The 17857-nt window shown below is 34.5% G+C and overlaps 1 protein-coding gene across 8 annotated transcripts in view; it reads left to right on the plus strand.

Moving 5' to 3' along the window:
* PTBP3 (polypyrimidine tract binding protein 3) overlaps nt 1–17857 on the plus strand; it is a 179190-nt gene that overhangs the window by 148742 nt on the left and 12591 nt on the right. For all 8 annotated transcript variants that reach the window (XM_072598056.1, XM_072598059.1, XM_072598061.1 and 5 more), the window contains 7 exons: nt 1305–1469; nt 5967–6077; nt 8071–8245; nt 13476–13553; nt 15628–15767; nt 16568–16601; nt 17142–17234. In XM_072598056.1, the coding sequence (XP_072454157.1) occupies nt 1305–1469; nt 5967–6077; nt 8071–8245; nt 13476–13553; nt 15628–15767; nt 16568–16601; nt 17142–17234 (796 nt within the window). The remainder of the gene's footprint in view (nt 1–1304; nt 1470–5966; nt 6078–8070; nt 8246–13475; nt 13554–15627; nt 15768–16567; nt 16602–17141; nt 17235–17857) is intronic.

The following is a 17857-nucleotide window of genomic DNA, read 5'->3' on the forward strand; positions in this document are numbered from 1 at the left end:
AAGAGCCTTGAGTGCCTGAAAAATTGTGTAGATTTCTTTGGTATGTCGTTGCTCAAGTCCAACTATTTATTTGATTTTCTGACTGCAATTTCTTGAGTGCCTTTTCTACTTTTTTTTGTATTGTACATGGAATGGTGAGGTGGAATTGAAACTATGTATTGATTGAATTATCTCTTAGGAAAAGAATAGTTTATTAGATTTTGAGCTACTCAAGGGGTAGGACTATCTTCTGCCTGGCATATAGTTGGTGCTTAATAAATGCTTGATTTGATTGAATTTTTTTAAGGTGATATTTGTAACTCATAGCCATTTGTTGTTCTCTCAAGAATAATCTGTTTTAGTTAGGCCTCATGATAACTTTTCTGCAGCCTTGTTCCCTTCTTTTGTTTTTGTTTTTTTGTTTGTTTGTTTTTTTTATTCAGTGATCCTGGTGATAACTTTCCCTGCCATTGGGTTGGCCCCAAGTATACTAAGAAAATTACCAAGGATTTATTTTAAAGAAATTTTGTCATTTCTGGCTTTCTTTTAAAGAAGTGATGTGTAATGAAAGATAAGGAAATGGCTTAATTGGGATCTGGTTAATTGAAGTTTTACTTTACTCTAATTTATAATGGAATCTTTAGTTTTAAGACCTTTTCGTCTTCTGACCAAAACGGTTTCTTACATGAGCTAAGTAAAAGGTAGTATTTTCTTTTTCTAGGCTCCCATTTTGCCTTTAGAGAAAATGAGTCAATATAAAGATTTGGAAGCAAGAAAAGCTTAAGTTTTTTTGGTGGTTTTGTTTTTAATGTATTTGTTTTTAAACATAAAGTTGGGAAAGCAGTGGGAATTTTGAGGGAAATAAGTATATGCCATATTTAGTATTTTAGCACCTCAGGTTCCTTGTTTTGCTTAGAAACAAAATCATTATTTTATTTGTTAATTAAATTTTACTATTTGGCATATTGGGAAATGTGAAGGTTTGGATGGTAGGAGCAAAAAATTAGAATGTGAGATGTTTTGTTTTTTTAAGGCCATTGCCTTCTTCTGGTCTCTCCTCATCCAACTAAAATACAATAAAAATAAAATCCTTATGGAGAAATTGTCTCTGTGGATTACTTTCATATCTCTTATTAAAGAGACAGTAAATGATTTCCTCTTAAGTTGAATAGTCTTTGGGATTTTAACCAGAACTCAGATGGACCTAACTTGAAAAAAAAAAAAGTATATATTAAACTACCTTATAACAATTTCTACTTTACCTGTCTGTTTACATATTTGGTAACTGGATTTTATAAGAATTCTCTTTTTTGATTGTTTGATAGCGAGCTCAAGCTGCATTGCAAGCAGTGAATGCTGTCCAGTCTGGAAGTCTGGCCCTTACTGCAGCCCCAGGCAACGAAGGTGGAGTTCTTCCCGGGCAAAGCCCTGTTCTTCGAATAATTGTGGAAAACCTCTTTTACCCTGTCACTCTTGAAGTACTCTATCAGGTAAGGAGAAATAAGAAAGAAAACAATACTCAAATCTGACTTAATTGCTACTTCTGTCAGTTATTTCAATACATTTTTTAAAAGTGTTATTTGCTTTTTTTCTCTTTTTAAAAAAAGATCATTATTTCTACACAGTGATACCTTAGCAGAACTCTCTGTTTAGCAAAAAGTTCAGCTAAACAAAGCAAACACACACAATGACCACAGTTTTGCGGTCGTGAAGTATTTATTCTTAAGGTGTGTGAAAGAACGGACAGTATGAAAAATGTTTTTTTTTTTTATTCCTAGGAAAAGGGCAAGTGAAAATATCAATGAATTTTAATCCTTTTCTCTACTTTCTCATTTACATCCTTTTTTGTTTTGTTTTAGAATAGTTGACGGTAATTGGTGGCATTCTTGATTAAAGGGTATTTAAAAAGATCAGGTTTTATAAGAAGTTTTCCACAGTGATTCATGTCTTTGCCATCACAAAATTGACCAGAAAATCTGAAGGATATAAATTCTCAATGTATTCATTGTTGTGTATAAAAATGTATTTGAGCTTGAGGAAAAAATCATGGCTGATACCCAACAAGGTATCTGCTGTGCATATGTCAGAATTATGTGAAATTCCTTGAAAGTTATAAAAACTCTGATAATTCTTTAGTGTTGTCCAAACAGAAAGATGTGTATTTGTCAGAAGAAGTTTCTACTGCTATTATGGAGATACATCACAGAATCCAAGTTGAAGAAGAATTCCTTATAAAGAGTTAGGTCCTCAGACACTTTATTTGGAAGTGATATTGTGCCAATTGTGTCAAACCTTGGAATGTTTCAGGACCAATCAAGTCCATTGCCTTTTGAAAAGATTGGCCTAATATCAACATAGGGGAAAATCAAGTGAAAAAAGAATGTCTGTTTTCCCATGATAAGCTGTTGAGCTCCTTCATCATCATAATATATTTTAGTTAGTCCCAGTGAATGGTGAGTAGGGTCAAGAATTTAAAAGGATGACAAGAGCAAGTTGAGAAATTGGGAAATTTCAAAGTTTTCTAATGACCCCCAACTACTTCTTGGAAAAACAAAATGCTTATGTTTTCAAGACTAGTGTTCTGTGGTGGTGATCTCTGGCTTAAATTCATGGAACTGGGTAGTCTCAGAGGAACTGAAGATGAGGATCTCCTAGAGGGAACACTTACTAGGCATGAGCAGGCTTTAATGCATTACAGTCAAGGAATTATGCTGAATAAGTGCTATGAAGGAAGGATATCATTAAGAAAGTATCCAATTGAAAAAGAAGATGGACTGTTCACATTGAGAGTGTAAACTCATGGTGTCAAGGAAAGCTTGCCAGTAGGACAGAGATAAGACTCACATTGCTGTACAGTACAGAGAAGGACAAGTTGTAATTTTTATCCCTGGAGGTTAGTATCTACATTCATGGGATCATAGATCTATTGGAATTTGTCAGGTAATACTAATTATTAATTTTTAAACTACTTTCTAAGTAATTTCAAAGTTCAGAAAATTTTGAAGGAAATTTTAAAATTGATTAGCTCTATTAAATACGTACACTCGTTTATCTGTTTCAGTAAGTAGCATCATCAACATTTTTTAATAACTCATCTGATGAATGATGATGTATTAGGGACTCTTTCTCATTTGCAGTAACTACACATTTTTATCAGATGTTTCTTTCATTGTGAAACTTTCTTTACAATTCATAACAAAAACACAGTACTTAGTAAGTGATGCATAATCATAAACCTTTTTTCAGTGATTGCCTGTCCATACTGCTACTTTCCGGGAAAGTTTCAAAGCTGGTTTCACTTTGGCTTTTTTGCATGTGTCAATGTGAACTTGGCTTTATACTTGTTATTTTTCACAAAGTTATTTAAATTGATGTATGTATGTGTGCATAAGGAAATACATTTGGGTTCTAGGTTATGTCCATGCTAGAATTTTATTTTGTTTTGTGGAGCATTGCAAAAATATAACCCATAAACACTTACCCTTTGCTGTAACTCTCATGAGTCAGCAGTATCAGTGGTATCCTAATATTATTGTGCATTTGGCTTTCTTAGGTATACCGTTATGCTTTCAAGAGACTAAACCATTTATTTTTCCATCCTGGATTAGATGGTATCTGAAAGTAATTATGGTCACATTTGATTTTTAAAAATCAACAGTACTAATAATGTAAAATTCTATATTTTTTTCTTTATAAAGCTTTTGTAAACAGATTGTTACCATGGTGCTTATTATTTCAAGAAATATTTTAATCTGTTAAGCCTTTTATGAATAAATGCCTGTAATCTTTTTTCTTAGCAATTTTTGCCAGGTTCTATTTAAAATAAAATACATTACTTTCGTCAAGTGTTTAATGTTTAGTCCACTTTTATCTGAAAAACAATAGTAATTATAAGATATACTTCAGTTTTGTGAGTACATAGATTTACATCCTGATAAGCAGTGAAGTAAGTTTGTTGGTACTATTAGAGTAAGGTAGCTCCTGAATGTAAAAGGAAAAATTCTTACAGTAAATAAATTTGGATAATTTGAGACCAAATTTATTTTGCATAAGTGAATAGGCTACAGTATGCCATAAAAATAATGCTTGAAGCTTTCATTAATGTGATACTCACAGAATTAGTAATAATTAATGAGAGTTGAGGAACCCTTCCTTCCTCAGCTGTTACAGTATCTTCAAATCCTACCATTAAGATTCTTGTTCAGGAAGTGTGGTTCTACAGGCTGTTATCGAAGGCTTAGGGAATATACATCTGTTGATTTTTCGTGCCCGCAATGACCATGTTTTCCCAACGTTGTAGAAATGACAGTGGTGGTGGTACCACTACTTTTAAATTGCCACTGCTTACCGTAGGCTATCAGAAATGTAACAGAATATTTGTTCATGTAAACATGCACTTGAAGGAAATATTAATCATTAAATCTTAGGAAACAAAAATAATACATACTTAGAAAACTTTATGACTGTTTTATTAAGACTTAAAACATAACTTGTATTCTGAAAAGCTAGATATTTTTGCAATAATTTTTTTCCTTGATGTACTCTTTTCACTCAGCCAGCAAATATCTTCATGTGTTCCCTATTTAAATTTTCCTTTGACCTTGCTGTTTTTGTATAACCTTGTTTGTTTCCATTCACTTTTAAACTCCTTTAATAAGAAGAGGTCTCTACACTCATTACTTTCATTTCCTCGCCCCCATTCATTCTCCAATCCTGTTTAGTCTGGCCTTGTCCACAACACAGTTAAAACAGTTTTGTTTTTTTTTTCTGCTGAACCACTTACTGCTAATGTTGCTTCTTCCCTATTTGCTGGTTCTTCATCTTTCTCCTCCTTAAATTTAGATATATCCCCCAATATTCTGGTTTTGACCCTTTAATTTTTTCCCTCCACATTTTTTATAGTTCATCTCATTCACTCCAGTGTCTTCAGTTATCTCCTGGTAAATTACTCCAACATCTGTATCTCTGACCAGAGCTTTCCATAGTGCCATTGGTTTGTAGGATATCTTCACCAAGATATGCCATCCAGGTCTTATGCTCAGCCATGACCTAGTTGGATTCTTCTCCTCCCCCCCCCTTCCTCCCCCTAGTAACTCTTACCAAAACCATGCTCATGTCTCATTGTTAACTTAAATTTCTACCAGTATCTCTGTTTTTCTAGTGATTCTGCTTAGAAACTTGAAACTCTTAACTCATCCCTCTTCCCCTATTTCTGTCCCTCCCCTGCACATACTCCTACCCCCATTCAGTTATTTGTTAATCATTCTTATGTCACTCTTCTGCCACTGAACTACCAGATCAAATGCCACTTTCATTGATCTATTGATCCTTTGTCAGCTTCTGTAGCTGGCAGATCTTATTTATCTCCCTTCATAAACTCATGCACACATTTGGGCACTGTTAGCATGTACTGTTTTTTGTTCTTTAATTGTTCCTGTATTCTCTATCCTCATGTGATTGTAAATTCCTCAGAAGCAGAGATCATAGCATATATCTTTAATATTCCATTTTGTATTTTTTTGTTCCTATATTATTCCCATTGTAGGTAAAAAGTGTATCTTTGCTGAGTTGGAATGAACATCAAGAGAGCCCCTTTCCTGTTTATCTTTTAGGGACAACCTGAGAAAGAAAGAAAATCACGCAGAGCAGCTAAATCGTAAAATGTCCCTTCCCATATTCTACTTTTCCATAAGGTTACAGAGTCAGCCATTTCCATTCTATTTGATCTGTAATTTACTCTTGTGTTGCTCTGAAATTACCAATTTTCTTTACATTAGAGCTTTAAAACTTCTTGCCACCTTAGGTGTGATTTTAATACATTTTGGCCAAGGTTCTTACTAGGGGAAACTTTCTAGTTTTAAAATAGGAAGAAATAGTGCTTTGTAGCAATTATTAATATCACTTTCTTCAGTAAAGAGATATTCATAAATCACAGTGTTTCAATTTTTTTCTCTATACTTTATCCAGATTTGTGATTTTTCTTTCAGATTTTTTCCAAGTTTGGAACAGTCTTGAGGATTATCACCTTTACGAAGAACAATCAGTTTCAGGCCTTGCTTCAGTATGCTGAGCCACTGAATGCACATTATGCCAAAATGGTAATCATGACCAGAGTTGTTTAGAATGAATATGGAAAAAAAGATCACTTTTATTTTTTTCATTTTTGTTATATCAGAATTATTTAGTGTCTTCATGATATGACATTTACCATTTCCTGGTTTAGAGCTTTAATCAATTAGACTAGAATTATGTTATCTGTAACAGTTTTCCAACATTTCAAAGTAAATATTTAGGTAAATTTTTAATCATATTTTATTTCTTGCTAGAAATGTCTTGAGTTTTTTCTTTTTTTGTTTTTTGGCACATTTTTTATAAATATATTGAGATAATATAATTTGAAACATATCACAGTGATATGTATCCGTCATTTCATGTAGTTTGATGGATTGTAACTCCCATCAGTTGTCAGTTGTCAAATCTGGTTGTCTCTGATAAAAATCTTCCTACTCTTGTGCATAGTTGACTCTTAAGTTTGTTGAATTGCATTGCAGCTCTATTCAAGTACATTGAGAAGACAGTTTATGTTTGATCTTATTCTAGATAATATGCAAACTAAGAGGAATAAGAGGTTCTGGAGTAAGGTGGTTGTAGATATCTCTCTGTGTATATTAAAGTATATGTGTGCATCTGATTGTACAGATTTTAAAAACACTCATTTAATGTTGTGAGGGAGGCACAGTGGGTAAGTGGTTAGTATGCCTGCTTTATTTCTGTATTTTCAAAATAGTTTTATTTCAGAATGTTGCCTACTGTGTTTTAGAACTATTGTAGAAATATTCATGTGCAGACCTGGTAATAACTAAGTTACATGCATATCACAAATTAAAAATTCATCAATATTAGTGACTTACAATTTGCTATAAAATAGCATCATTCCAAAAAAGGACTTAGTGTATAATCACCTTAATTGTGAAGCAACATGTTACATAATTGAAAGAATGCTTGATTTGAAATGAGAAAACTTGGATCTGAAACCCAGCTCTGCTCCTTAATGTGTAATGATCTTTGGCAAGTTATTGGTCCTATTTCTGCTTCTGTAGAATGAAGGGTTTAGACTAAGTTCTCTCTAAGGAAGGAAGGAAACATTTATTAAGCACCTATTATGTGTTAAACACTTTACAAATATTATCTCATTTGATCCTCACAACAACCCTGGGAAGTAGGTGCTGCTATTATCCTCATTTTTCAGTTAAAGAAACTTAGGTGGAAATGACTTTTGTAGGGTCACACTGCTTGACATCTTGACAGTGAAGCAAATCTGAAGTCAGATTTGAACTCCAGTCTTCCAAATTCCAGGTCCAGTGCTCTGTGTGACCTACTTGGATTTTCTAAGGCCTCTTCTAGCTTTGAATCCTGTTAACACTCCTTCAGAAAGTTACTCTTCCTTTTAATAGCTAAATCAAGTAGTATATAGCTGTATTTGAAGAGTCCTTTGACTGTATGCTACAGAAAAATCAAAAAGAGGAAAAGTAGCCTTTTCTCACAGTCTGAGATTTCCCTGTTATCTAAAGCATTTTAAAGACTCGTCAGGACAAGAAGATTCTGTGGCAGAATAATTTAATTTAAGCATTAGTTAATGGGCATTATTTAATGGACATTATTGAAATTAAGGGTGAAATGTCCTGTGAAGTTTTATTGGATCATATATTTGGAGTTTAAAGGGATATTAAAGGTCATTGAGTCTAATTCCCTCATTTTAAAGATGAAGAAACTGTGTCCCAGAGAGGTTAAGTGACTTGCCCAGGGTCACCCAATTTTCATCTTAGGATAATCTTGGAACACAGAACTTCTCAATCTTAGTGTAGAGCTCTGTATACTGCACAATACTTCCTTTCAATAAAGAGAGGACTTGTTAGGTATTTGGTGGGGGAGTAATGGAGGGGAGTGGTTAACAGAAGAAGAAATTGAGGCTCACAGTAGTTGAATGGTAACATACAGCAAATAAATGCAATCCAAATTTTAAAAAAAAAACAATTTGACATGCTAATTAATACTACCCCAGAAATCAGTACCTTTCTTCAAATCCTTTAGGCTCTGGATGGCCAGAATATCTATAATGCATGCTGCACTCTGCGTATTGACTTCTCCAAGTTAACCAGCCTTAATGTGAAGTATAATAATGACAAAAGCAGAGATTTCACTCGCCTTGACCTTCCTTCTGGTGATGGCCAGCCATCCATTGATCCTACTATGGCTGCTGCTTTTGGTAAGTAATTCTTTTCAAAGTCACAAAAGAGTTGCATGCTGTAATACTAAGTGATATTTTTAAGAGCTGACACTTAGTGAAAATGTATACCTGAAATCTTTTCCTTCATATTAATCAAACTGGATTTAAGATACCTACAAATAAAGGAAGAAACCGTATTAAAGTATTTTTATAGACCAATTGTTGTCTCCTTCTGTATTTATTATTTTTGAGTATAGTTGGATTTTCAGATGATGTAATTTATCTGTTTCAATAATCTTTGATTTTTTTTTTCAAGCTGCATCTTGATGTAAAAGGTCTTGCATTCAAAACTAAAATCTAACACGGGTGAAGCATTTTGCTCGCTAAATTGTTAAAGTTCTTTTTTTATTTGAATATATTTTTTTTTTTTACATCGGTACCTAATATATGGATCTCATTTGCCAGACTAATCTGTTTATTATAGCTGCTTCTGTAACAAATGATAGAAAATAGGATTGCAAATCAGTAAGTAATATTCATATTGTCTGATGTCGTGAGCTAGTATTTGTTTATATCACAAACGTGTAATGTCTAAGATTTTAACTATTATGGTAGAATTTTGGTAATACAGATTTTTGTTTTGTGTATGTTACATTTTTCTTTTTGGTAATTCCTATTTCTAGTCATTGCAAAATTACAGATATATCTTAAAGATCCAAAATTCACCACAGGAACATTGTTCATTGTGACATCTGATTCAAGATAATTTATCTATTCATAATTCTGTAAATATACTTTCCACACTTAATCACATTAATAAAATCTGAAACACAGAAAAAAAATTAAGAGAAACAGATTTTATGTTATGCTTATCTTTTACATGGTATAATAAGGTTTTTTCCATTAATACTTGACTGTTTTCATGGTACATGAAATGTACATAGCTAAATGCTGTGGAGTTAGGGTATACAAAATGGTGGAGATTTTCTCATGTTTGTGGAACTTGATATCATTTTGGATTGGTTATGGTAATGAAGGGCAAAGAGTTGCAGTTTGATGATAAATGATCCTTAAATATTCATATTTGGTTTTGAACTGTATTGAGGAATCATTGACTATTTGTAGCTGGATTGAATCCATTAAGGATCAAAAGGACCCCTCCTATTACCTATGAGGAAACTCACATCTAAATAAAATACATGAAATAAATAGCCCAGTATCACACATTAAGTAGCAAAACCAACTTAGGAATCTGTTTTCCTTTCCATTTTGGTGTGTCTTAGACATTCCCACACTTCACTCTGTGGCTTGATTTGGTCTCATAGCTAAGGGCACCAGTGCAGATCCTAACCCATCCATGCCTGCCTATCTACCTTTATTGAGCAATAAATGTCCATATTCTATAAGTTTGCCAAAGGAGGCCTACTCTGTATATTTGGCACCTTCCCTAGCACAGGTATGATATGATGTGATGTGAGGATCCTACATGTGATGTGATCCTCTTGATTTGAGGATACCAGTGGAGCATTATCCCTCATTATTGTCTTGTCCATAATCTTTTTCACTCCTATTTCTGGGATGACATTCTATGTTTCATTTCTCCTTTATGATTGTAATATGTGAGCCTGCTCAGAATAACTGGGTGCTTGTCCATTGCCTTTCTGATGACTCTCAGTTTCCATTTTTCTGAGGCTATATTGTCTGATCATCCATATTGTACCATTTCTGTGGGAAAAGTTACAGTTTGAAGCTTCTACTGTTGTGATATTTAGAGAGGTTTTATTACTTATTTGTGTTCCTGAAGGCAAAGGAATTTGTGGTGTATTTTAATTAGCATACAAACTTTTCTGGCTTAATTGGTTTCTTAGCACGTGAATCTAGACCAAAGTCTTAAAAGTATGTGAAAGTGCTAAGTGGCTGAGTATATACCAATACTTTTTTTTTTTTTAAATTTTTTTATTTTTTTAATGTTTAACAATCACTGCCATACAATTGCGATTTTATCCCTCCCCACCCACCCCCCACTACCTCCCTCCCTCCCCACGACTGCATACAATTCTGTATAGATTCTACATATACTTTCCTATTGAGTATATTTTCACTATAGTCATGCTATGTAGTCAGACTAAGATAAATGAAAGAATCCGTATAACAAATCAGAACATGATACACAAACAGATACACATACACAAACATGATCTGCTACATTATGTGAGTGACTTCCATATTTCTCTCTCTGAGTGTGGAAGGCATTTTGCCTTGAGGTCCACCATTGGGATTTTTTTTTTTTTCAGAAGTTCTTGTGTTATTACAAAAATCTAAGTCTACCAGAAAAAGCTCTCACACACTGTGGTTGTTGCTGTGCATAAAGTTCTCCTGGTTCTGCTCCTTTCACTCAGCATCAGGTCATATAAGTCCTTCCAGGCCTCTCTGAAGTCTTCTTGTTCATCATTTCTTATGGCACAATAGTACTCCATTACATTCATATACCATAATTTATTCAGCCATTCCCCAATTGATGGACATCCCCTTGACTTCCAGTTTTTGGCAACTACATAGAGTGCTGCTATAAATATTTTTGTACATGTGGGACCCTTTCCCATTTTACATGTGGGACCCTTTCCCATTTTCCAATACTTTTTAATATGGAAATTTCTCGTTTCTATTCTATATTGAAAATAAATGTAATATTTTTCAGAGTTCTAAGCTTTATAGCTCATATATAACTTATTTTCACATTTCAAGTTTATTTGTTGATCTTTATGATTGTAGGTACTCTGGAGGCAGGATTCACAGGTAGGATCAGGCAATCTCGATTATTTGTTAAAAGATCACGTGATTGCCACCTGCTGTGCTTAGTTGTCTTGGCATTTTTAAAAATATGAATAAATTCTTCACCTTTGATGGTAGAATTAAGGTATTTTTTCAATGTTAAGCAAAGTCATAATGTCTTTCTTGAGGTTTAATTGTTCTAATGAGGAGACACTGGTAAGATAAGCTGTTTGAAGTATCTTTTCTTTTTTAGGGTTGGGGTGGGAAGAAACATCAAACTCCAAATAGATGCAGTGGATAGAGAGTGCCAGGCCTCCAGTGAGGAAGATTGCTCATCCTGTGTTCAAATGTGGTCTCAGATACTTGTGTGACCCTGTGCAAGTCTTTTAACCCTCATCAATAACATGAACTGCAGAAGGAAATGACAAACTGCTCTAGTATCTTTGCCAAGAAAACCCCAAACGGAGTCTTGAAGAGTTGGGCATGACTAAACTAAAAAGCAAAAATTGTGCTTTCAAGAGAGTCTTAAAGTAAAATCGATCTCTGAGAGCAGCTGCTATCGTTTCGCGTTGCTCTTGCTCACTTGATGTTTGTTCTAACCACAGTGTCTAGAGTTCTGTCGGGAGGTTGTCAGACTTTCTCTGATGTAAACACAAGTGTCATCACAGGCACTTCTCCTTGCAGCTGCTCCCTGTCATCATCCTTTTTTACTTTACTCGTCCAGCCTAGCATTCCTAATGTTTGAAAGACTTTGAAAGGTCCTCTGGGAGGTAGTATGGTAAAGCAGATAAAAAGCTGTTCTCAGAGTCTGAGAGGACTTCTTTTCAGCTCCTGCCTCTGGCCCATGCTGGTTACATGACCTTGGGCAAGTCAGTTAATCTCTTAGTGCCCATGCTGACACTTCAAAACATTAAGTAACAGAAAGATTACAAATTGTTTTAGTAGAAGGAATTTTCACCCATGGAAGTTCCATACACACGTGAAATCACAGGGAGATCAGTGTAACCATTTGATGTGTAACTTGCATGTGATACTTGGGAAGAATGATTCTTTTTGTTTAAAGGAATCAATAGCTAGGTAGAATGTCCAGCAGTTGTAGTCTCTGAAGGGAAAAACAATCAGGGAAATCAAGGAAATAAAGCCATCAATCAGTTTGGTTTTTTTGTTCACTAATATACTGGGGAGTGTAGCAGGTATCTTTTTAACTTGAAAATTTTTGTTTGCTTTGTTAGTTTTGCTTTTACTTGAAAGTTTGTTTCATCTATATTCTGATGGACATTCTTCTTAAAGAAACTTTACATCCTAAAACAGGGAAAATAATCAAGACAGTTGCCTTAATTCGGTATTTCCGTTGTTTTAGTTTAAATAATAATAACAGTAATTGCTATTATATCTTAAGAGTATTGCCTCCTTCACAGTATCATCATCATCACACTGTGAAATAGGTGCTAAATATTATTACCCCTTATCTAAAGATGAGAAAACTGAGTCCAAGAGAAGTTAAATGACTTGCCCAGGGGGACACAGCTGCTTTGGACACTAAAGCAGCTGTGTCCCCCTGGGCAAGTCATTTAACTTTTAGCTTTAGTGTCCAAGAGAGAGTTCAGACTCAGGTCTTTGTAATTCCAGTTCCAGTATTCTCTTTATTGTGCCATCTGTGAACCTTTCCCACAGCATGGAGCTGTAACATACTCTGTATCTTTGCTTTTTTCTATTTAAGAGAAAGAATATTCCTCAGTTTGCGATGTTGTATTTTCACATAAATATGAAAATTTTGGTTTTTGGTCATTGTTGACAAAGGCAATTCTTATGAAATATCTTCCAGCTGATAAAAGCTTTTCTTTTAAATAATTGCATAGTTCATGGGAGCAAAATTGCCACAGACAGCTTTATGTTTATTTATAACCTATCTTTATTTATGAGGTTTCCCCTTTCCCCCATTCCCCTTTCCCCCCCATCCTTCTCTTTATATCCTTTATTAAGCCTTCGCTTGGCATCAGTAGGCCTTTTAACATTTGTTAACATCTGGACTCCACATCTCCTTTGGCACTGTCTCTCTTGCCTTATACTATGTTTCCTCTTAATGCACTTTGTCTATCTTTCCATCTTTTGTTTATATTTTTAGGGTTGGGTCCCTCTCCAGCCACTTAATTTCTATTATCGTACATGGAATGTTCAGTAAATGATGATAAATTTCTGGCCTGGCTCATCAGTGCTTTTTTAACACAAAATTTATCTGAATTAGTAGCAGTGATCATGTGCCATGAATCACACAGCCACCACCTGGCAGCTCAGGTTGACTCTCTCCATCTGAGACGTTTGCTGTAGCAAGTCACTTATTTGAGCAGGTTCTTCATATATTGTGTTCATAAGTTGGGGGAGCTGGATGTTTAACAAAAATGACCGAGTGATAGATTGTCACTGCTTTATAATATTTCTTTTCACATTCTTATTTGTTGAAGGTGTTGTATTTGCTTTTGTTGTTTTCTTCTATTAGGTGCACCTGGTATAATTTCCTCACCATATGCAGGGGCTGCTGGATTTGCTCCTGCCATTGGATTTCCTCAAGCTACAGGTGAGTTTATTCATTAATTCATGTCAAAATATAAAGAGAGATATACACATTAAGTTATAGAAGGTTTACTATAGTTAATCATTGTATATAACTTGTGACTGTCTCACACTTAGCTTACCCTTGAGATTCACTGATTGGCCAACAGTTAATGACTGGAGTTCTTCTTGTTGTGTTGTTGTCTTCCAGCAGTTTCCAGTGCCTTTCATTCAGATTCTGGGTGGTAGGAGCTGATAAGTCAGCTTTAGGAAAAGATGAGATTAGCACAGATAATTGAGGATTGACCACAATAGGTAGTCTTAAAAGTTATAGTCTCCAGTAAATGTTAGTGTAGCCATTGTCTTGTTGGAATTACAACACCAGACAACCATTTCTGTCATTGTATTTGGAAAGAAATGTACAGATGCTTGTCGTATGTTTCTGAGGGAATATTTTGTCCATCTAGTGGTTATCATTTGGTGAGAGAAATTTCTTGGTCATTAGATAGACCCTTGTTTATCTTTCCCAAATATATATTAAAAGTTCCAATTTTAATCTAGAAGAACTGAAATTAATCCACTTTCCCCCCGCTTAAAACTTAAAAGTGATACTCATAGTACTGGTTGCCTGCCTGATAGTTGGAAAATCATGGATGCTTGGCTATGACTGGCAGTCTTAACCTAGATTCTAGTATGACTGTTAATCTAGTATGGTGCTCAACACTTTTCTTACATTGCAGCAATTCTCAAGTGATTGTGATGTTTGCTCTTTCTTTAAATAGCTAAATAGAACATTCCATAGTGTGGCCAAGGCCAAGGTTATTCCTGTGACTGAGCTTCATGTAGCTCTTGAAAGGTACAATCTTTAAATCATTTCAAGCAGGAGTTGTTGAAATGCCCCACCAACTTCCTACAGCCCTTCATTTCCTAGCCAGTGTTGAAGTTGCTTAATATAGTCATCTTTCATGCTTTTTCCTTTCATTTATGAGAAGTCTGGCTGTTCTAGCATAGAGGCAGAGTGGATTTTGTTTTTTGATTGTATTTTTAAGCATACTTATCCTATAAGAGTAAGGTGTTGTGTTGCTTCTTTTTAAGCCTTTTAGTGGTTATAATTGGTAGTTTGATTTAAGGAAAATTATACTTGAGAACCTGGCATTGATGAATTGGGGAATTAGTTTATTAAATTAAGTTTTGAGATGCATTTTGGTTGTAGTGTTAATAAATAGTCTTTTCACATTGCGAATACCAAAGCAAAAAAAGGAAAGGAACAAAATTCCAGTGTTGACATTTATAGGATTGGAAAATTTCAAACTTCTTATTGGGGTAAGCAATCTTCTTTTTACCAATTTTTTAAGAGACTGGATAATTTTTGTCTTGAGGGAAAGTTCTGGAAATTAATAATAGGATGAAAATAACTTAACAGAAGTTTACTTTTTGGATAAATTTGCCAAAGTAAATATTTCAGAAAGTGCTGGGAATAATGGCATTTTATATCTTCCTCCTAGATAGTGCAGTGATTCTCACTCTGTGGCAGATAAGTGTCTCTCCTTTGGAAGAGAATAGATCTAATAGGAGGCTATTTTTTGAGCCTGTACTTGTATATCTGCTGTGCTTGGAACACATCCCCTTCTCATCTCCCTCTGCTAAAATCCTTCTTCTTGAAGAGCCAGTGAAGTTGTCACCACCCTCAGGGGGAATGTTCTCTGCTTTACACACCTGTCATATATATGTGGGCAAGATCTGAAAGGGATCGAATTTTTAAAGATCTTTTCTCCTATGTTTCTGTCACATTCTGCCTTGTATTATACTTTTTCTTGTACATGTCTGTCCTCCTGAGGAGATTGTTAGCTCCTGCAGTTTAGAGACCTATAGGGTAAAATATAGAAATGTTTGCTCAGTGAGGTAACCCTAGGAAGGGCGGGTTCTCAGGTAGATCTGTTGAGAAAAAAGTCAACAGGTGATGACATTGTTAAGACCTTACTGTGTTTATTTCCTTATTTTATTTGGGGGTGTGTGTGTGTGTCTGTTTTTTCTCTCTGAAATTGAATTAATGTTTGTGATAACTAGAAAAATGAATTATATCTGATATTTTTGTAAAGGTCTTTCAGTTCCAGCTGTTCCTGGAGCTCTTGGTCCTTTAACCATCACAACCTCTGCTGTCACTGGAAGGATGGCAATTCCTGGGGTTCCTGGTGTACCCGGAAATTCTGTTCTGCTTGTTAGCAATCTCAATCCTGATGTGAGTTGAAAAGCAATATATATAAGAAATTCAAGAAATGTGATAACTTGTGTATATAAATATATTCTTCATATTTTTTATTTTTAAAAGCAGTCACCATTAATGCAGTCTACTTGATATAAGGGTTTCTTTAAAAAGCAACATCAAAACTTAGCTTGGTTTTTGACTTTGAGTTAAAGCCTTTTTAGTTTGATAGAACCTGTTGGAATTCATGTTGTAATGATCTAATGGCCACCTCTAGCTTCTGATAAAACATCAGGTTAGGCCTTCAATTGAGTATATTAGTCATAGCTGATGAAGCTATGTTTTGATTTCTTAGGAGTCAGCTCCAAAATTATTTTTCATGTTTGAAAATAAATTCATAAAAAATATATATACTTGTCAAATACTGTTAATAGGTATCTAAACAACTCCCATCAAAAAGATCTGAAGGGGCCTCATTTCTGTTAAAGCTCATTTTCTTTTTGCAAGTAGTTTACAGTTAGACTTAAAATTTGCATCAAGTTGAGGTTGTGTAAAAGGATTTTATTATGCAGTACATAGGACCATGTTGCATTGATTCAAAATTGAAAATGTTTCAAGAAAAAAATCTTTTGTGTAATGAGCTTTTTGAAAAGTTTGTTGCTATAATGGTAGTGGCTTAGGTAAGGATGAAGAATCTTGGAGAGGAATACTTCAGTGCTTTGCATGTTTCATTTTAATTGAACACATTCACATATAAATTTTGGCAGGTTTTTAATATCCTCTTTAAGCATTTACATTTGAGGGGAAAATAAAGCTTATGCTTTTTTTAAAAATAGGCTATCACACCACATGGACTTTTTATCCTGTTTGGTAAGTTCATTTTAATTACTTTTAATAATAAAGCTTAAAATAGAGAAACTTTTAGACTGACATCATTGCTCTTTTGTTTGAAAAACTGGATTTTTCTTATGTAATGGCACTGTTATTTTAGCCTTCAGTCCTAAAGAAAGATAAGCATGTCATCTGTTTTAATTTCAATGGCATATGACAGGACTGTTGACAGAATCTGCTGACATGGAGGGGAAATCTTGTGGTAGACATAATAGGATAGTAGCTAGTTGAAGGATAGCTCATAATATAGTAGGATTAATAGTTTTGAATTTATTTAGCTATTGTATAGAATCTACTACTTTATAACTTTTTATGTTTTTGCTGTTTAGGATATAGTAGTGTTTTATTATATTTAAAAGTTTTGAGTTTTTTGGAAATAGAATTGAGGTGGATGACATTTTATAATTCTGTTCTAAATGACCAGTTAGAGAAATTTAGATTATTTAAATAAGCTTATCAAAAGAAATTAAAGTTTATATTGCTATATACTGAAAAAGATTATTTTTAAAATTTCCACAGGGGTGTATGGTGATGTACAACGTGTGAAGATTATGTTTAATAAGAAAGAAAATGCTTTGGTTCAGATGGCAGATGCAAATCAAGCTCAACTAGGTATTAAAAATGGATTATATTAATTTATTTGTGTTAATTGAGGCTGGTTTCAAATACAATAGCATTAGTAGTATGATTGTACAAATAAGAGCATCAGATTTTGCTTTTCGGTTTTGTCTCACATAAATCTTAATTGGTGTCATGGCTCATATGCAAGGACTTTAGGAGCCATCTTGTTTAATCCCTGCTCTCCAGGAATGGCCTCCTTCCACAGCCCTGGGAACAGTGGTAATCGGTCTCTTTTTAGAGTCAGCTAGCGAAGTCAAGCAGCCCTTCTCACTTGGGTGTGTTAGAATTGTTGGAGTTTCTCTTGCATCCAGCTCAAGGTCATGTTTCTGTAGCTCCTTCCTTTTTCTTCTAGCTCTGACCTCTGGAGCCAATTGAGAAGAGTGTTAAACACTATTCTACCTGTGAGCCCCTACCCCCCTATCAGATACTTGAAGTTAGCTATCAAGACCCTGTCAAGTCTGCTCTTCTGCAAACTTTAGTTTTAGTTTTTTAGTTCCCCATTTCTTTTAGCTGATCTTCATGTGGCCACTAGTATCAAACTCAGGAAGGAATGAGATACTTGCTGCATATTGGGGCAGCTAGATGGTGCAGTGGATAGAGCACCTGTGCAGGAG

This window comes from Notamacropus eugenii, chromosome 3 (genome assembly GCF_028372415.1).
Source record: "Notamacropus eugenii isolate mMacEug1 chromosome 3, mMacEug1.pri_v2, whole genome shotgun sequence".
Classification (NCBI taxonomy): domain Eukaryota; kingdom Metazoa; phylum Chordata; class Mammalia; order Diprotodontia; family Macropodidae; genus Notamacropus; species Notamacropus eugenii.